At 34.9% G+C, this 22,701-nt stretch overlaps 1 protein-coding gene across 4 annotated transcripts in view; it reads right to left on the bottom strand.

Moving 5' to 3' along the window:
• Positions 1-22,701, bottom strand: part of LOC131440524 (uncharacterized) — an 83,993-nt gene that overhangs the window by 29,961 nt on the left and 31,331 nt on the right. For 3 of the 4 annotated variants that reach the window (XM_058611875.1, XM_058611877.1, XM_058611876.1), the window contains one exon: positions 17,541-17,752. The exons of the other annotated variant lie outside the window; for it this stretch is intronic. In XM_058611875.1, coding sequence (XP_058467858.1) covers positions 17,541-17,752 — 212 coding nt within the window. The remainder of the gene's footprint in view (positions 1-17,540; positions 17,753-22,701) is intronic. 4 annotated transcript variants of the gene reach the window in all.

Genomic DNA, 22,701 nt, shown 5'->3' with positions numbered 1-22,701 from the left:
TGGAATAGAAAAGTCGAATAGTAATTTTGAACCAAGCGCTTGTAGATTTCCAGCATTCTAGATACGAGTATTGTCGCTTCGAAGAGTCAATCCAAACGGGATTGGACTTAATGTTATGGATTAGCACACTCTTTCAGTAATTAAAGTTTGTCGCGAACGGTTTGATCACCTGAAGAATTTTAGGTAGGGTAATAAATTGGGGAACCCTGTAGAGAAGCATCGGTAATAATGGCTTTACGGTAGAAGAAGCTTTTATATTAACAATTAACTCTTATGTTGAATTGCCGCGAGATCATAAATTCTGATTTAATATGAACAAATATATGAAGGTAAATTACCTGTCCAAATTAATAACGTAACTGTAAGCGTGACTTAAAATATTGATTGAATTAGTCAAAAAGATAACCGGGTTAGTGTAACATTATTCTATTCTAAATATTACATCAGATTCATATATTACATTATATTCAAGGCATAGCTATGGTTAAATGCACTCAAATATTAGTAACCTTAAAAATAGTTTAATTTATCTCCGTCGATTCATTCATATTAGATTTAAAAAAATAGGTTCAGTAACCCATGGAATACATAGTTTTCTATTGTAAAGAACTTTTCAAATGAGTTTAGTTTGCGGCAGTGCTAATTCATACGCTTTGGACAAAATAAATACTTTACAAACACTCATATTCGTACAAGAAAGTGTGACTCACTTGATATATTTCTCGTTTGAAACTTGTTCGGCGAGCTCTTCAATTTCCAAGAAAATTAAGATTAAATTCCGAAACAGAAATGATTGTTAAAAAAAAATGATCGTCGTGAAGCAAATCTAAGTGGTGTGTTTTAAAGAAGACGAAGTGAGAATTGCCGGTACGCGGAGTAAACTTACCACAAATCATTGCGATGGGACAGATAACAGCATGAAAAGTGGAAACAGCATCCAATTCTTCAGCCACGGTATACTTGACTGATGTTTGGATTCCCTAAAATAATCGTAGGTGTAGCAGTGTAAACCGGTTCAGGTGAACTTTTCGTTTTTTGTTAGTGTGACGAATTTGCTAATCGCTCCGGGAACCGGCCTTTAATTTCGACCATGAACTGTTTGTTTCTCTTCCAACAGTCAAGTGCTGCTAGCCGGCACTTGAAATCTTTTCGGGGGACAAACTTCATTGATTTTGTTAGTTAATGCACCGAAAAGTGCGTGTTTTATCTGACGTGGACATCGTAGACTTGAATGATCTGCTTCAGCCAATGGTCGTTGATTTATGATAAAATCATTTCCAAATTCTCTATTTTAGAAAATTGAGTTGATTGATTGCTTATTAGATGCATGATCTTATGTTACCTTTAGGGAAACATGTCAAACATCAGCGCCATACAGTAAAGTGTGTTGTTGCTACATTTGATGTTTATTTACATGTTTGGCATCAAATTGAGTATGAAAAAAACAATGTTTATTCTGCCATAAAACATTGCTTTAGGAGAGAAAAATTAGCAAGGAAAATCAAAGATAAGTCGGGAAAATATTATGGGGTAATGTAAATGTTTCAGATTACATAGCGAAATCTTTATTTTGAGAGTTTCGTGATGGCCGATCTAGTAGATGTCACAAGGATTAGTACTTAGCTCACGCGCCATACTTTAGGCTAGATTCTATAGATGCTGCGTATGCTGCCTACAGATAAAAATATGAACACATGCTCACTTCAGAAACATGTTTGGGCATGTTAATATGAAATCAAGTAACCGTCGTGCAGCTGCGATTGGTTACTTTTGGTGGAATCTGGATCCACGATCATACACATGTTTAAACATTAGCCCGTGATGTTTAAACATTAGCTGAATTATATCTCAAAGAAATTAAAAGATCTCATATTAGAAGAAGTTTATAACATCCAATGAAATTGTGTCTGTAATAAACGGAAAGAAATTCGTTACCGTTGTCATGATGGAAAAGTTATGAAACCAATCATTTTATCTTCTGTTGAATTCATGAAAACTATTTCATTATAACAACGATCCAAATTCTTCCCGGATATCACAAGCATAGAATGTTTATATTCTATAAGACGATTTATAAAACGGATTTTTTTGTAAGTAGTTATAGTGACAGTAGTAACTTGCTTCAGTTCTACAGCTTCTATTTAAAATTAGCACACAGACGTTCCTAAGCTATGGTGCCCACGTCTCAAGGCCCTGGGCATAATTCAGAGAGAAGGAAACTAGGTGCCGTACGAGTTGAAACCGAGGGACATCGAGTGCATGTGAGCAACTGCTTCAAAGACAAAATCGTAAGGGTTTTTTACATCGAATCGTAAACGGTGATGAAAAGTGGGTTCGATACGATAATCCTAATACGAAAATCATGGGGAAAGCCCGGGCATACTACTTCGTCGGAGGAAAAACCGAATATTTACGGCCCCAAGGTTATGATTTGTATTTGGTGGGATCAGCTCGGTGTGATTTACTACGAGCTCTTAAAACCGGGTGAAACCATCACAGGAGATCGCTCCCGAACGCAACTGATGCGCCTTAGTCGCGCGCTAAAAGAAAAGCGGCCACAATATCAAGAACGTCATGACCAAGTCATCCTGCAACACGACAATGCTCGGCCTCACGTCGCAAAAGTGGTCAAAAAGTACCTGGAAACGCTAAAATGGGAAGTCTTACCCCGCCCGCCGTATTCCTCGCCGTCGCCCCTTCTGACTTCCACCTATTCCATCCGGTGGCACACGGCCTGGCAGATCAAATTTTTCAATCCTTCGAAGAGTAGGAAAAATGGATTGCTCCATGGATAGTGTCAAAAGAGGACTCCTTTTTTCGAGCCGGGATCCGAAAATTGCCGGAAAGATAGGAGAAAGTTGTCGCTAACAACGGACAATACTTTGAATAATACATCTGTAAGCACTTTTTCGCAATGAAGCTTTTAATTTTGGAAAAAAACGGCGGAAGCAAAGTTGTACACCTGATACATTGAGTTAATATTTCTATTCTAATAGATTCTAACTACTTGTGTCTTTACTATTGGCTGATCGTTGGTCTTGTGCGGAAACGAATGCATTCTTGCATTCTCTTGAACTTACACTTTCCTCACTTATCATCTCATCCAACAGGTCCCACACGAAAACAACACAACCTCACAACATAAACTGGATGAACATCGTTTGGAAGTTATCAGTGGTCTGCTCACATGTTCAGTCTATATTATATTCCATCTCATTCCACAGAATTCCTCGGTACACAAACCACCAATAAATGTCAAAAATTTCATTTTGATTTACCGTTCATTTGTTGTCATCGTGTGAAACCCATTTTTTGGTTTCCAGTCAATCATTGCAAAACTGAACTTAGTTATGGCGACTTTACGTCCAACCAACGCAAAATTAATAGAACGTTAAAAACAATCTGCTTCTGGTAGTGAAAGTGCAGACTATCGAACAGCCTTCATAGGATTTGTCGCTGACGATAATCAGGCAGCGACAGACACAATAGAGAAGGCAACAAGCGATTATAAATATAGTCTCTGACCCAGTGCTTGAGCGGAAAATAGGTATAGAGCGAGACGACGTGTTTGTTGTCTGATGAACAGAGAGGATGTTTGGATTGGGGTACCGATCGTGAGGCGGCAAGAATTTAGATCAATATTCGATGTACGTTTACGAACTCGGCGCTATTGTAGAACTCTGTCTACCACAGCTCAGGGTGGCGGAAATGGTACAACGCGTATGGATACCCAATGAAACTTTCTAGTTTTATTCAAGTTTTAAAATTTTTTTAACAGAATCTTTTAGTGATATTTTTGAAAAAAATATAAGAAATATGAGAAAGGCACCGTTACACCACTAGGTGGGTTAGCAAAGGTTCTTCAGAATGCATTCAAAAATCAAGCTCAAATGTATTATTGCTAATACTTTTTGTTTAGAGAATGTTGTTAAATATGCAACGTATGCGATGATTCATGCTTTTCTGAACTCACCGAAACAATTTGAATGAATTTGGTAAAAATCAGCTCAAATTCGTATGCTAACGTAAACCCTGTTTTAATCCACCTAGTGGTGTAATGAAATACTACAATTTAAAAATTAAAAAGTGGTTAGACTATAGCTTTGAAAATCTCTGTTTCATAATACTACTACATTGATATACTACATTTGAATTTACGTTAGTGAAAATCTATTTGATAATATGTGAGAAAGTGAAGTAAGCTAATTACTATTGTCGGTACTTCCGGAACCGATAGCTGGATATCCGCATAGTGACATTCGGTTCACTAAGACCTAAAAAATTTTTCAAGATTCTCTATGGCGATTTAAATTTGGGAAAAAAATGTATCGTTAGTCGGACTTGGATGAAATTCAGCAAATCACTAGCATATATCACTAGCATATATAAAGAGGTAGCTTATGAAGCAAATATTCTTGTAATTAACATTTTAACACTATGCATTCTACCTCCGGAACCAAAAGAGTGATCCGAATGAAAATTGGGATTTTATTATTTTAATGATTGTCGTTTTAAATGACAGTTGGAAATTTCAATCTGTAACTACCCTGTAATTTCGGAACTGCAAGTTGGATCAAAAAGAGAAATTGTATGAAACCAAAAATTATTCCTTTGAATAAAAACGTGTGATAATCGATTAAGCATCCCATGAGATGTCAAAATTAGTTCCTCTTTAGAGTTTTTTGTCATTATTTACGGTACTTCCAGAACCGGTATTCAGGGACCAACATAGACCAAAACTATTTAAATTTTAGAAACTCAACACCCTGTAAATTCATAATCGGAAGTCGAAATCGGATCAAAGGCTATAGCAGGATAAGCATGTGAAATCTGCCCCCAAAGGGAATTCATATTCCTATACCACATTCGAAAGGTCATAGACTGGAAACAATGTTCTCAAAGTTTCAACCCTTTAACTGCCATATTGACGGAGATAGGGTGGTTCTATTGATTTTTACTTTATTTGATTTTTGAAGAAACCGCTCCTCCGAAAAAATTGAAAAAAATCAGGTATATTTAAGCCATTATGGGGAAGGTTTACAATTTTTTTTCAAAATTTTTGAAGATGTATTTCCTTCTTTAAAAAATACAAAAAATTTTGAAACATATTTTTTCACTCTTCCAATTTTTGCACCACCCTGAATTTTTTAGTGATAAATAAATAATTTTTGGACACGTTAAAGTGGTATGTTTTCATATTTTTAAAAAATGTGGACGACTACAATATTTTATTTTTTTCTAAAAAATAAGTAGCAGTCGACCATGCGTCCCCATCAAATTATGAGAGAAAGAAACGCATGGTGCTTCGTTCTAGTAATTACTAGTAGTAGTCAACCATGTGTTCTCATTAAGTTCTGTTAGAAGGAAACGCGTGATGTTTTGTTCTAGTAGTTATACAACTCAAGCGCAGGGCCTAGAAATCAAAGTAACGAAAAGGAGTAAATGAGTTTCAACCTTTGCATAATACATACACGATCATACTTCGGGTACAACCAAGAAAGCTACAAAGCAAGAACTTACTGGTATGTGGTTCATATATGAATGGTAGTAATATATGAACGTCGCAAGTATCACACATATGAAATTCGGTTACGGCAGTCAGGAACTAGAGTGGGTGTCAGTTTTTTACGTGTTGCTTATGAATGTAATGAAAGAATAATGAAAGAAAGAATGAAATTTTCATTACACTTTCAAAAGTGACTGTATATAATTCGATAATTCGATAGTGTTTCATGAAATGGTCAAATTGTATTGCACTGTGGGGTTTCGTACAACGCGGTTTTCTTATTGTCAGTTCTGTACATTTCACTAAATGCATATCGAATTGAAACAACAGCGAATTGAATTTTTCTTTTTTATATTGGTGTCAAACAGAAGTGACCATTGATGAAGTTTGGAATCGACTACTTGGAATTATTGACTGTATATTTTATTAAAATAGGAAATGGGATAGAAATACATTGCTATTTGAAAGCACACATTTTCTCTCTGACTCTTTTCGTTTATTCTATATACTTATCATCGTCACTTCTTTTATTGATAGTCGACCAAATCTTTCTCATTGACATCAGCATATCACGAATTTCAATGATATTTGGCCATGTTAAACCAGTAAAAACCTGAAGGCGTTCCTCTGAGAGTGAATAATCACTTACTGAGTTGATTGGTACATGAGACGTCATTATGTATTCTCAGATCTTTTCTGGAAAGTACGGAGCTTTCTACATAATATGCCCAAAAACAAAAGAAATCGATTCAGCGAATCAAGTTTTTCAATGGACATGGTCGATAAATGCATGACTTGAAAATATACAAAAGGTTATAACTCAAAAAACGACAAATAACGCATCACTACTTTTTATATTTGTTGTTGTTTCAAATTTTAGAATAAATATAAAAATATATAGCGCTCTCAAAATTCCAACTTTACCCTTATCACACATTTTTCCAGAAAACTATAGACATCCCTCGATAACATATCTCTATGATAACTTTTGACGCTCATTTTTCATTTTTTCTGTCATTATTCTTTCATTACATTCATAAGCAATACGTAAAAAACTGACACCCGCTCTAGTTCCTGACTGCCGTAACCGAATTTCATATGTGTGATACTTGCGACGTTCATATATTACTACCATTCATATATGAATCACATACCAGTTAGTTCTTGCTTTGTAGCTTTCTTGGTTGTACCCGAAGTATGATCGTGTATGTATTATGCAAAGGTTGAAACTCATTTCCTCCTTTTCGTTACTTTGATTTCTAGGCCCTGCGCTTGAGTTGTATAACTACTAGAACAAAACACCACGCGTTTCCTTCTAACAGAACTTAATGGGAACACATGGTTGACTACTACTAGTAATTGCTAGATCGAAGCACCATGCGTTTCCTTCTCTCATAATTTGATGGGGACGCATGGTCGACTGTTATTCATTTTTTAGAAAAAAATCAAATATTGTGGTCTTCCACATTTTTTAAAAATATGAAAACATACCACTTTAACGTGTCCAAAAATTCTTTATTTATTTCTGAAAAATCCAGGGTGGTGCAAAAATTGGAAGAGGAAAAAAACATGTTTCAAAATTTTTTAGTATTTTTTAAAGGAAGAAATACTTAAAATATTTTGAAAAAAATTGTAAACCTTCCCCATAATGCCTTAAATATACCTGATTTTTTTCAAATTTTTCGGAGGAGCGGTTTCTTCAAAAATCAAATAAAATAAAAATCACTAGAATCACCCTAGCTCCGTCAATATGCCAGTTAAAGGGTTGAAACTTTGAGAAAATTGTTTCCAGTCTATGACCTTTCGAATGTGGTATAGGGATATGAATTCCCTATGGGGGCAGATTTCACATGCTTATCCTGCTATATTAAGTAAGTGATTTCATTTGATTTTTTTTTTATGAAGTTCGATTTGACCTTTTTCGAGAAAATGATTAGGCTCATCAATCCCCGATACTTGCGGAACCGATATTCGGAAATCGGTGTAACCAAAGTAAGTTAAATTTACTTAAGGGATGAGCCATTTCATTGAAATCGAAATTTTTCAAAATCATTGTAGCCATCTTTGAGCAATCGTAGTGCACTCCAAATAAAATTTTTGGGGATCTTCCGGGATTCCGAAAACCTGAAATATGTTTATTTGGCCATCGTCTATCAAATTCTGCAAACCCCAATAAACGCGATTAGTTTATGTGAAATTGAAATTTTTTCACTAATCACCCTGTATATCCGGAACCGGAAAACGGATCTGGTTTGAAAACAAGTTTTTATGGGATCTTTAGAACTCTCATTTGAATCTTAGGTGGAGGAAATCGGTTCAGCCATCAATGATAAAAATGTGTGAAATTATTCGCAAAATTGTCTCAAAACATATTTTGTTTACTGGAACATTTGTGACAGATATTGTCAAAAAACTAACTCGAAAAGTAAACATTATATCTCAAAAACATTCAACTGCGTTCAGATCGCCAAGGAGACCTTTCGTTTGCGACTAGTTTGATCAAAATCGGTCCAGTCATCTGTGAGATATCGACTTCTTTGTTAACAGCACACATACAGACACACACACGGACCTATTCGTCGAACTGAGTGGATTGGTACATTCAATTTATTTATATTTTCCAGCAAACATGCATAGCGGAGAGATCCTACTACAATATAGTGTTAATGATTAAACTTTTGATTTGAAATGTCTTGAATGTTTAAAAAAAGCGGGTGTGTTAGCCAGCAGGGACGCTTTGTAATACTTTCCCATATTTTGTTTTCGAAGCAGCCGTCATAGCCAGTCCGACATGCTTAGCTTCGGCTTTCAGTCCGATGTATGTTTCTACCATCATCTCAAAGCTATGTGTCGCGATATTAACGTCATCAGCGAAGCCACCAGCCGTATCGATCCTTGCTTTTCGAAGATTTACGGTGTTCTTTGGACTATAAGTAAACCAAAACGAGGAAAATATCTTCAAGCTTCCTAAAGATTTTTCGAGATAAGCTTCCAATAGTGAAATGGAATATTGCTTTTACATCATCATTTTTGAAAAAAAATGTCTTAACTTATTTAGTCTTCTGAAAAACAGTTAAAGTCGAGACACATTTTCCTACAGTAATTAGTAATATTTCAACCATGAAACTTGATTACGAAGTTACATTGCATCTAATTGAATTGAATATAAAAATTCAACCTAACACGAATTTCTGTAGGTTCATTTTTTAAATACTTTGAACCATAATGTATTATCTATTATTTACTGAACATACGTTTCCTTTATTCCAATGAATTTATGACATTCACTCTGAATGCAATGGACGCCGGCAACTACGTAGAAACTCTTTACACTGACTTTAGCAAAGCCTTCGACCGTATTGACATACCTTTACTTCTACACAAACTACAAAAATATGGCATAAAACATACTCTTCTGGAATGGCTCAAATCATACTTAACGAATCGTGTACAAGTAGTCCGCTTCCAAAACATTCTGTCTGAACCAATTAATGTAACTTCTGGCGTACCTCAGGGTTCTCACTTAGGGCCTCTTCTTTTCATTTTACATATAAACGACTATTCCTTCATACTCAAAAATCAAATGCAGACGACATGAAACTCTTCATGGAAATTAAAAATATCAACGACGCTGTAATATTCCAGAACGAAATCAATCTATTCCACATTTGGTGCTGCAAAAGTCTACTCCAACTCAATGTAAAAAAATGTAACTCAATAACTTTCAGTAGGAAAAATGAAACTATATCTACAAACCTACATCTAGGAAATCAACTTGTAGAAAAATGTAAAATTGTAAGAGATTTAGGTGTAATCTTAGACTCCAAGCTCACTTTTGTGGAACACTACAATACCATAATCAATAAAGCTAATAGCATGCTGGGCTTTATTAAACGCTTCAGTCATAACTTTCAGGACCCATACACAATTAAATTATTATACAGTACATATGTCAGACCTATTTTGGAATACTGCAGCCTAGTATGGAATCCATATAATATTATTCACGAAGAACGTATCGAATCTATTCAAAAACAATTTCTTTTATATGCACTTCGTAAATTAAACTGGACAGCATTTCCTCTACCATCATATGAAGCACGCTGCATGCTCATCAATATTCAAACACTTAAAGAACGCCGCGACCTTGCAATGCTTTATTTTATCAGCGACATTATTTCTCAACGCATTCAATCACCTTCTTTATTATCGCAACTAAATTTTTATACACCTAGCCGTCAATTACGAACCAGGAAATAATTTTTAGAAAGAAACACTAGAACAAATTATGCAAAATATAGCCCAATCCATCGTATAATGCGCCACCACAATCAATATTGCGAACATCTTGACCTTGGTATGTCCAAAAATGAAATGAAATTCCAGCTTAGTCGTAGAAATAATGCGTAGTATCTAAGTAAACATTGTAAACCATTTGTATGTAGTCTACATTTGCTTGACGAAAATAAAATAAACAATGTATATTTCTGTAAAGATACGTAATTGCATCAAAGATGGGTTGGTTATGTTTGGGTAAGTTTCTTAAAGGTTTCTTAAATCTAGACATTTAACGAATTATGTTTGTATAAAGTGTTGAATTTCATTACCAATACATTATATATATCGCATTGCACTTACAATACAAACTTTGTGCAGAGATTACTTTTAAATCATAGAACACCGTAGTAAATAGACCTTGACATTAGATGAAACACTGAAAGTGTAAGGTTTAGTTCTTACAGATACCTGGTTGAGCGAAGTTCTTTGGAAACCCGATCAGATGTACATAACAAAATCATAACACAAATATATCAACAGTTGATATGTATAACAAATTGTGTTATTTTGAGATATTTAACAAATGAAAACAGTTGAAAGTTTAAACTTATGATAACTATATAATAACAAAATCAGTTAAGATGTTTTATTTTCATTTGCAAGACTCATGATAAGGTTCATTAATTGGAAAAATGAGTTTTTCCGTTGCTATGTATCGAAATATAATGATCAGAATTTCAACAAACTAAAAGAAAAAATCAGATCACTAAATAAATTATTCATTTAATAAGAAAAACATTCAACAATTTCGGATTGAAACTATGCTTAAAGTTAACTGGAATATAGTTTTTCTTTGTTAAATTTGCAGTATAATTTTTTGCAACATTTGTTGTAAATTTCTGCTTTCGGACCTCTGTAGTTATATCAAATTCAAAAATAATTGTGATGCAAACGTTTCAAAATCTGTTACGATTTTGTTCCCGCTAAAGTCTTTTTTGTTATGACTTTTGTTATTTTAACAGATTACCAGCCAAAAATATTGCAAAATTTGTTACAAAATATTTCTGAAATAAATTACTTCAGTTGTTATAATTCTGTTATTACCATCTGATCGGGAAAAGTTTAGTTTTATTAGTGCCCGTGAAAGTAACTCGTAGATCAAAATTCAGTATTAGTTTTATTGTCTATATCTTAAAAAAGCAAACATGCTGAATCGGTTCGGTTATGAAAGAAAAAATATTTTTAACAAAATTCTTCTTTTCATCTCGCCTCGTAAATAACGACAAGAAACACAGAATCGAAAATTGCAAGTTATCCGGTGAGCGCTTCGTGGTGGTGTTGGTATCCCAATTAGTGCAAAGTACATGCCTGATTCAGCTTTGTTTGGCCATTCTGCTGCTCATTCAACAATACCGATGTAGAATATATTCCGAAGCCACAACACATAAATAAACATAAGCGGAAATCGGACTTGTGGGAATTCGCCGCCTCGCATCAGTGATTGCTAAAATTTTGCTGTCAAAGAAATTAATGATTAGAACAATGTATAGAACAGATATTTCTAATGAACAAAATGAGTCGGATAGGATTTTTATCTGTCTATGATTTGTTTGACGCTTGGTAAAATTTAGTCAGTTCATTATTAAATTAATTTGGAGCCCAATCAAAATAAAGTATGTTGAATCATGTAGTGTCTTACACGGTGGTCCACGTTTATCTTGCCTGAACATCTCCGTGGAGGTTTCGGCGATTCCAAATAAAATGTTTAATATTTCAATGGGAACGGAGCCGAACTTGATAATGCAAACTCTCAACTCGTAGAGATTATTGTCGGATATTTCGTGCTCAGCTATGATCTATCTATGATCAAAACAGGAAAAATGATATAGCACAGAACGCAAATTTCAGATTGAAGATTATATTCAAAAATTCACGCTCAATTTAGATATCACAATAGATTAAAATATAATTAATTATTAAGTCATATTTTATTCGATTTCGTTCTTCATTACTTTTATCTGGAAATTTTATGGTTACCTATTTCCCATAGAAGGATTAATGGGAAATAGGTAACCATAAAAATTTGAAATGTTCCTGAAACATCATGTTATCTCGAATAATTAAACAAACATTGATTTTGATAAATCCAGACTTAAATAAAAGATAGAACTCTCGTACAGACTGGTGTTTACCAAGTCATAAACAACTTGATAATTAGAAAACGGTTTCATATTTGAAGTATCTAGGGTTACCAGTTCGTGCTTGCATCTCATCCGACACAGTCGAAAATTGCTTACGGTCGAGACGATAGAAACAAAGACAATACAGTATAGTGAACAATAGAGTGTACGAAATGGGCAAATTCGAATTATAAAAGCCTGAAACTTGGCCTACAAGACTAAATTCAATTTGTATTGATTTCAAGCGTTGCAAAGTTAGACCAGCAGCAACCGAAATTGAAATCTTGCTTAAGGAACGAATGCATCTAAACGTTAATGATGTAAGTAAGATTCAATTCAACTTGGCGTCTAACTGTGTGTACATTATGTTAAACGCGAAAGAGATGCAATTGCATTTGCTTCGGTTAATAACGGTGTGCACAGTGTTGATCATGATAATGTTAAATATAAAATCCCTGTGTACTTGGTGGACAATGCCATAGAAGTACGCGTGCATGACATTCCCCCGCAGAGTAGCGATCAGTTTGTTCGGGAAAGTTTGTCGCAGTACGATGAAGTTCTTTCCATCGAAAGGGAAGTATGGTGGAATTTTTTTCCGGGTATCCGGAATGGCGTGCGAGTGGTACGTATGCAACTACGTAAAACAATTCCATCTTTCATCATTTGTGACCAAGACGGGATACATCCGTGTAAAACGCTGATTACGCATGAAAAACAACTGGTTACATGTCAGTTTTGTGAACAACCTGCACACTACGGTAATCCTTGCACTGAAACTACGAAAAGGACATCTTCAAACAAAAACAAGGACAACCGTCCAACAACGGAAACTAGTGAGCGCAGTACTCCTGTTTCACCATCAAACCAATCAGCAACTGCAATTAATGTACAACAAGGCGCATCTACAGCAACTAACAACGAACCCAAGACTGCGAATTACAAGGAAAACAAAGGAAAAACGGAACCCAACAATGATACCACCGATGCGGCAATGGAGGACGAGACGAGCCACGAACAAAGTGCCCCTCAATCATCGCAAGATAAAAATGGAAGCTCCTCTCCCCTTAGAAAAAGGGTGACAACGAGATCCAACGGTAAAAAATTATTTTATCTAATAAAACCATGGCTCAATCGGCCACGTAAAGCTTGGACGCGAATTGGCCTGAATAAAAAAATTTTATAAAAAAACATGCAATTTTTTCTTTATATATTCTTATAGCAAAACGTTTCACTTGGGGCCCTTAAACGAAGATCAGTAATGCAAGCCATTTTTCGAAAAGAAGTTCGTAATGATGAAATCATCATACCAAAATGTAATGTAATGGCAAGTAATATTTAAATTAACCGACTGTCGTGTCAGGCTCCTGCAAATTAACATCAACCAATAAGTTCTATCAGCATGAACACATGTGTTTGCACAAGGGAAATCGTTCCCTTTGCTCTTGTTCAGAAATGTTGGTCAGAAATATCGGTGGTAAGCAATTGGATTTTTTGCTGGCTCCGTCATTGCAATACATGGATACGCCGGCAGCTCATTTATCGCCGAAGAGGAAAAAAACGTCCCGGTGAATTGTGGATAGACCTTTAACCTGGCTTGTAGCTCCGTGTATATTAATTTTAAAAATGTGCGTTATGCTATATTATTCATTTTGGTTAACAATGTTCACAGTGTCGGATATAGTAACATTAAAATCAAATTCACTGCATAGGTATATAGATTATTGTGCCATAGAAGTGAGTGTTCACGACCTTTCTCTGCTGGCTACTGAGCATAATATTCAAAGAAACATATCGCAGTACGAAGAGATTGTCATCGGAGCGATTCTGTCTGTCGAAAAGAAAGTAATTCGGATTTTCTTTGTATATCCGAAATGCTGTGCTTGTGTTGCGTATTCGCTTAAACAGGACTATTATTTTTACGTGTACTTTTACTGCCAAAAACCTATCTATAACTGAAGACCAGAATAGTCATCTAACACTAGTGAACCAAAAACTTCTGAGTTAATAATCGGAAATAATATTACGACCATTGATAATAAACAGTCTTCAACTATGAAAACATAATCAGGAAATAATAAGCAGTGTAATATGATAAACCGGCTCTGTTAAAGATCTTGAGCCGAACAAAAATACGAATGAATAAAACAACAAGATGTATCGTAATACAAATTACATCTCATCAAAATTAGTATTGAACCTGCCCTCGGCGTCTTGAATTCGCATGTTGGAACACATGTAGCTCCCATTAATTAGCTCTAACCCTTCAAGATCTACAAATAGGTACATTTTTCAAGGCTTTATCAGGAGTACGTAAAACTAACATTGTTTAAATCATCATGATGAGCTCCTGCGGTTAATTAAGCAATTCGAAATTCTTTTCGTCCGGCTATGCGCGTTACTAGATACTCGCTTTTGCGTGATTGAGTAGGTTTCGACTCGAGTGCTGAAGTGGATTGGCGAGTGGCATCCCGCTAATTGTGCTTTCAATCGGATGCTCGCGTCGGAAAGAAAACACGGTTTAATTTGCACCGGGAATGAATGAACTAATTTATTCGAGTATGTGAATGGAACGAGGTTCAGGATACCAATCGACTAGATATTCGTGCCTTTGCTTAATTTCCTATATACATTATCAACAGGTCTACGCAGACAGGTACAGCTCATTAAGAACTACAATCATACATAGGTTAGAACCGAAACAAAATAAACCACTTGAACTGTTACCCTCATAAAAAAGAAAATATGTTGAAGGTTTCGAACAACAAGCTTTATTTGTGGAACCTCAACGTTAATTAGCAATGATTCTGATCTTCAATGCGCTCAGGGTATCATTACATTAGGCAAAAACTATTCTCATTCAATGGAATGCACAAACCGATCAAACCATTCAATTGTGACTCTCATTGAAGTCTGCTGCGCAGGCGTAGCAACCGTCGGTAGCTTCCAGTGCTTTCATCAGCCATGCCAGAAATAACAAAAATCTCGGTTAATACCACACATCTTGATTGTAAGTGCCACTTCGGCTGGTGCTGGAGTCGAGTACTGTTAGGTAAGATGGGCTGCAGTTGGCGGGAACAACATGCAAACTGGGTGTGCTATGTACGCTACCGTTTGCTCAATCACCGATCAGATCGAAAATGTAGACTGCACATTTGAATTGACTGCTATTAGTAGTTATTAGTTATAAGTTTCAATGTTAATTACGAATAGTTCAGTAATATGAGTCGATCGATGTTTCTTGAAAAAACAATTAAATTGTAATGAGCGGTCAATAGTAATTAAGTGATTTACGAATAGAAGAAGGTTTCTAGAGCATTATTTCCTTGCGATACGAATTATTCCCAGTAATTAGCCAACCAATTTTAGTTGGTTGCTCTACAAACATGGAAATAATGAACATTTTTTATTTACAATAAAATTGAACGTATTCGCTTTCACAAAACAATCACGACGAAAATTCGGGAACTGCTATCGATGTTAACATTTCCATTGAATGTACCTCATTAATTCAACTTGAGCAAGCATTTATATGCTTCCTGTTTTTATACCCATATCATTGATCGAAGCATCTTTTTATTTCATTAAACATTGGCCATGTAATTGAATCAACAAAACCATTTTTCGTTCTATAATTTGAATTAATATATTCTTTAAAGACAAAATCCTTCAAACGAGAGCTCAATTGACTGTAGGAATGAAAAAACATTTGCCCCACGCTTCTCGGAAGTAAATAAAAAGAATGATATTTTGATTTTAAATTATTAACAAGATGTGTATTGTTTTCAGCAATTTTTTTTCATGAATACGTTTATTTCATAGGCAATATCAGGGTCCGCCATCTAACTTTTTTTTGAGCCAGCAGTTATTTCGACATTGGTAACCTTAATGTCACTTCTGATTTGACAGAAACTTAGTTTTATCCTTCCGCTGAACGAAAATGGCTGTGTATACGCTTGAAGAACGCGTGAAAATAGTGCAGTTTTACTTTGAAAATCAGCTTGAAGAAGACACCGATTTTTGCCAAAAAATCATCTTCTCGGATGAGGCACATTTTTATCTTGGCGAGTATGTTAATAAGCAAAATTGTCGCATCTGGGGGACGGAAAACCCGCACGTTATCATGGAGAATCGATGCACCTTCAGAGAGTGACGGTTTGGTGCGGATTTTGGTCTGGCGGCATCATTGGGTCATTTTTCTTCGAAAATGAGGCAGGAGCCGCCGCCACGGTCAATGGCGAGCACTACCGCGCCATGATTAGCGATTGGTTCTTCCCAAGTTCTTGAAGAGGAAGACTTGAACACCATTTGGTGCCAACAAGACCGCGCTCCGTGCCACACAGCCAACGCTACGATCGATCTTCTGCGCACAGTCTTCGAAGATAGAATTATCGGTCGAAATTCGGATTTCGTTTAGCCGCCTCGGAGCTGTGATTTGACGCCGTTAGACTATTATCTTTGGGGGGCTGTCAAAGATAAGTGTTATGTGGACAAGCCAGAGACAATTCAAGCCTTGAAGGAAAACATTCATGCAAAAATAAAAAATAAAGCTGCATACAATCGAAAATGTACTAAAAACTGGACCGACCATATGGCGTACTGCTAGGCCAACCGAGGCAGCCATAAGTTTTTCTTCGCCGTGGCATCCACAATATATAGTACTTTGAACATAATACATTTCGAATTTCATATCAATATGTTGCTATTATGAGTTAATCTCTACACTGTTTTTATCAAGCGGTTTGCTATTATAAATTACATTAAATAAAATACATTTACTTTGTACATGATCTTATAACTATTTCAGGTTTGTTTGTATCAGTTTCTCCCTTTTATTCAATATAAGATAGCTATCGGTTGAACTCATGGAAGAGAAAGGAGTCTAACATAACACATGGATCAATAAGTCCCGAGACTAACAATGGAAACAACATTTTTTTGCAAAATTTTTTTTATTCATCAACATAATCACTTTTTAGTGTGATACAATGGTTCCAATGTTTTTCCAATTTTTCAATACCATGTTTATAAAAAAATTTATCTTTCGCTTCAAAATAAGCTTCAGTTTCAGCGATGACCTCCTCATTTGAGCCAAATCTTTTTCCCTGGAGCATTTTTTGACTTTTTGACTTTCGGAATTGATAAATGATTCAAGGTAGCTTTCAACTGAGTATAAGATTGTGGAATTCGGCTAAGTTATCTCATGGCGACACTTTCCGATCCTGTCGTTGCTATATAGCACCAGGGGTCTTCGATTTCAGTAATTCTATTCATTTGCATAATGAAAACCAAAAATGCATTCTGTTTCGATATACTGTACAATAAACTGTTTCGTAAGTTTACAGGGCATTCGTCGTAAAAAATAGAAGCGAAGCAAGAAAATTCTCTTCATTGAAGCACCTTTGTTATGGAGACTTTTCATAGAGGAACAATTTGAAAAGTTGTGTTTTAAAGTCATAATGAAATGCCATTTTGACGCGTTGTTTAGTTTTTATTATAAAAACATTAGATTGAGTTCGGGTCATGTGTTATTAACATCCTACTCACAGTATTGCATTTTTACTTGTTTTTTAACTTACACCTTAGGTTGCTGCCAAAGGGAGCGCGGATTCAATGCGATGTACTGTTGTCGCATCGCATTCACTTCGACAGGTTTGCTCTGCTTCGCGTGACACCTGCACTCTGACAGCAACCTTACATTGTATAGTCGACCGAAAAATTTACTACAGGTTAAACATTGACACGTCAAATCCTTCGATTTAATTAGAATAAAGCGTAATGGTTGCAATACCTGAAAAAAGAAGAAAAAACATTTGTTAATTGTATGAAATAGAAGATATGAGTCAATGTTCGCTAGACTTTGATATTTGTATCATTTATACTATCAGTTAAATATTTAGTTTCTCTACCCGAATTGATCGACACAAAGATTTATTATTTTGGCTCTACAGATTTCATTGTAAGAATATTTGAATAATTGTTTGACTAACTATCTGCGTCTTGTGAAAAAAATTGCATCATTTCAATTAGCTATTCGTATTCTGATTCTGCTTAAACGTAACCGGTAATTTTCTCAAACTATCCTGCACTTCGAATACTGCATTCAATTGTATATGATCTTGGCGAATGGAAAGATATAGCAGCAAGAACGACAAGATAATCTAAAATTATTGCAATTGCAATACCTATACGAACAGAAGGCATTGCATGTTAAATTCGAGATTAATCGGAACAAATTGATATGAAATTGCCATAAATCATTAAACTATGTTAAAACCTCACACAGCCGACACAGGCCTGAAGAGGTTTGTGCAAAGAAATGGAAAAAAGATTTCAATTCGTTCTACGCAAAGACGATCACACAAAATAATTGCTTAACATGAAGCCGGATAGTCAGGAGAGCGTTGCTTAAGCGACCTTCCACTCGCATGGGGTAATATGCTTATTTCGAACTTATTTAATAGTAGTAGTAATGAAATCATTCACTGAACAATGTTCTGGAAATATATGCGGAATAATTCTCAAATGAAATCTTCTCAGATTTTAGAAATTCAATGAATGATATTAAAATCTTCTCATAATCGAACTCGATCTTATTTAGTATGAATATAAATAATCACCAGACACATTCAGAGAAATAGTCATATTTAAGTTTGACATGTACAGCATAATTTTAATGTTTATTGTGTGAATACTTTTTGTGTGTGTCAGATCATTTTCAGTGTGGAAAGAGTTTTGGAAAGAATGGAACAAAGTACTGAATAATAGGTTTAACACCCTATTTATAACTGCGTATAACCAGCGAGGTTCATCGCTATACCGCTATAGGTTCTTCGCGACAGTTATTAAGTAAGCAGCATTGTCTTGGAGGCAACTTTCAAGTAGGAGTAATAAGAATTTATGAGAACGTTCTAACCGCTTACCGTTCTTCGATGTGGCAGTTCTCTCGTATGTAATAATTAAAGCCGGGGTAGGAGACGAGATTACATACCCAACATACATTCATAGCAAGGCAGTGGAGAAGATAAGTAAGTCATAAAACTGACGGAAAGACACAAGTAACAGATTTCTGTTTTCGTTCTGTTCTGGATTCTCGATATTTCTGTAGAAAAAGATCGCGCAGAAGACGACTCAAATGTTATTGTTCGCCTGGCATACATGGAACCTCGAAACAATCGTACTTAATTTAACGGTGTGATTACATCTTTTATCTATCTGTTTCTCTGACAAATTGTTCCGCAGCGAAACTCAATCAATATGGTAATTTAATGTTCATAAACAGCCACACGTCGGAAAGAGAATACGATTACGAATACATAACTAAATGAGAGTAACGCCTCTTTCTGGAGCGTGGCGAAAAGCTCGATGGTAAAAATAGAATCGAAAAGAAATTCTCCTAATTACGTTAATAAATAACTGTACATAAATTCCGATGACAAATTGAATCCCAATCAGAGTAATAAGTGCTTATTGATTATAACGATTTATCAAATACGGTTTCGAAGGAATATAATGCGGAATAATCATCTAGTCGAAAACATATTTTATTGTTCGTATTTTTAGTTTTGTTGATGCTCGAAGTGAAATGATATAAATGCCTCACAGTTTATTGCTTGATGTTCACTCTTTGCTCAACATTAAATCGTGCTTTTTCAGAATAATGTTTCTCGAAACGATTACCAATAATAGCTGGACAGCTATCACACCGATAAACTAAAATTATTTAGTGTTTATTATAGACATAGCTGTTACATAACAAAACGACCCGGGCCGGCGGTTCAATGCATAGGGCGCTGGTCTTACAAACCAGTTGTCGGAGCTTTCAGGATTCTTATTGTTAACAGGATCGCCAAAATTAACTAAAACGCATTAATTTATCAGCGTTTGAGTGTTTTCACCAGAATAAAATTGTTTAACGCCACCTTAATTCTACTATATGTATATCACGTCACTATACACATTAACTATGTATTTCACAACACTTTGAATCATGTATAATGAACGTCACATCACAGATACGTATTTCGAATATTATTTATATTCATCATTCGTTGATCTCAAAACATTCTCGTCGGTAAGAAATTCAATTCAAATGAATAAACAATTGCTGAATATAAAGCCTATTTTGAAACAAAAGACAAATCTTTCTTCAAGTACGGCATCTAGAAGTTAGAGAAGCGTTAGAATGGTCGTATTGCTCTTGAAGGATATGATGAATAAAATCTATTTTTGTCAAAAATAGAACACTCCGTAAACTTTTTGTACGTAGCGTTGTGCTTAGTTAGTTACACGACTTATTGAGTTACATGTGTTACATGGAAGCTCTGAAGGATGGAAATAGTGGCGAAATAGTAATATAGAAATCTGATGCAATCTGTTGATGTAAAAACAAACACTTTCAATATTTGACTTGCGCTCTAATCGAATTGTTTTGCATCACCATATTTAAGTGCTGTTGTCTCTATCCATCAGCTTGTACAATTTATCCAATCATTCAGAGGTGTTATTGAACTCGATCAGTGAGTGAGTTAAGTTTGCCGTTTGTCTGAAGTGGCAACTTGGCTAACTAAAGCTTACAACAACATTGGGGCAAAGATCCCTTAAATTTAATGTTTTCTGTTTTTTTCTCGATTTGGTTTTAAAAACGTGCTTTATCCATCTATCAGTGAGATGATACCTTTTTTAATCGTTCTTGAGTTTGCTGCATCAATATTTGCTTGTCTCTCAAAAAGTGTGACTAGAAAGCATAGGAATCGATTACTTTATTATAATAAATAGGACAAAATATTTATTAATATCAACATGATAATTTCAATAAATACATTTATTTTCTTGAATATATTTGAGTGATGTGAAAATTTCAATTTTTCAGTGCTTGTTCAATTACAATCCGTTGCAATCGATTTAGTTATAAAAATGTATAGGTTATCGCTTTGTATTCGACGATTATGCAGAATTTCCAATATAAGGTTTAATACATCACACTCGAACAAATGTTGCCCAAAAGGAATCGTGATTTTAAAACAAATCGAGCTAAAATAGTATACTCAGAATCAGAATCAGAACTAATTTGCACAAGTGTCACGTTCCCCTGTTTTACCTTTTATATATATATATATATATATATATATATATATATATATATATATATATATATATATATATATATATATATATATATATATATATATATATATATATATATATATATATATATATATATATATATAGGTATAGAATTCGCTCAAATATACCAATCGATTCAGCTCGACAAAATGAGCAAATGTCCGTGTGTGTATGTGTGTGTCTGTATGTGTGTTGTCAACTAAGAGGTCGAGATCTCAGAGATAGCTGGACCGATTTTGATCAAACTAGTCGCAAATGAAAGGTCTCCCCGTCACCCTGAACGCTATTGAATGGTTTTGAGATCGGATGATTACTTTTTTAGTTATACGAAGTTTTATGTCAAAATTTTCAGTTTTTTGACAGTATCTGTCACGATTGACCTTGAAAACAGAATATATTTTCAAACTTAGATTCCGGTAATACCTATCCAACAAGCCATAGATTGTTAAAATCCGTCCATTTTTAACGGAGATATCGAAATTTTTGTGTAAGCGACTTTTTCCCCTATTCCAGCAGTAGAAGTTTTGAGCGCTGTCTGGCAAAGAAATGCTTGGGAGCTACATAAAACACGATTTTTTATACTGGTTTATTTTAAGTAAAAAAGAGAAAGATGCCTTCAAACGGTTTATTTTAAGTCATGCACTGACATTTTTTTCAGTAATTTGATTTTCTAGCATTGATAATAGTATATCATAAGAATTTCTCTTATCTGACGTAGATCATGTCATGTCTTATCTTGATCATATGTGATTTTCATCCACCAACATCAAAGCTTACCGAATCATCCAATGATTGAACTTACATAAATCAAGAATCATTTTAGCTCAAAATCACTACCCATTGTGTGACAGAAGATCAGTACCGATATTGATCGATGTAATTTAAAATTCACTGATCAACTGATCATGAAAAGATTCTCCGGCAGTGATCTCCTTTTGATGAGGTTTTGATCTTTATTTTCTCAGCCCTGTATGCTACACTAAGGAAATATGCGTGTGTGACAAATAATTTCACTCAATTTTTTTCGGAGATGACTCAACCGTTTTCTACAAACTCAGATTCATATGAAAAGTTGTATACTCCCAAACAAGGTTCCTGAATTATGTTTGGTTCGAAATTAAAACTGTGAAACGAAATTAAAACTGTGTAACTCATTTTTCTCGTAGATGGCTGAACCGATCTAAGATTAAAATGAAATCTAAGAATCATCTAAGATTCAAATGAAAAGTTTTAATGTTCTATAAAACATTCAATCAGATCCAACTTCCGGTTTCGGAGATACAGGGTGATTAGTATAAAAATGTCTATTTCACAAAAATTAATCAGGTTTATCGGGTTAGCAGATTTGGATAGTCGATAATCAAATAAACTTATTTCATTTTTGGTTGTATTCAGTTTTCGTTTCGGAAGGCACCCAAAAATTTAATTCGTACTACGATTCCTCAAAGATGTCTACATTGATTTTCAAACATTTTAAAACAAATGTAAACTATACAGCTACTCAGGTGAGTTTGTCTGATTTCGGCTACACCGAATTTCGAATTCCGGTTCCATTATCGAATCGTTTCTCAAAGCTCAATCGTTTTCTCAAAAAAAGCCAAATCGAATTTCAGA

Source organism: Malaya genurostris, chromosome 1 (assembly GCF_030247185.1).
Source record: "Malaya genurostris strain Urasoe2022 chromosome 1, Malgen_1.1, whole genome shotgun sequence".
NCBI lineage: Eukaryota > Metazoa > Arthropoda > Insecta > Diptera > Culicidae > Malaya > Malaya genurostris.
This window is presented reverse-complemented; position numbering and strand designations above follow the sequence as displayed.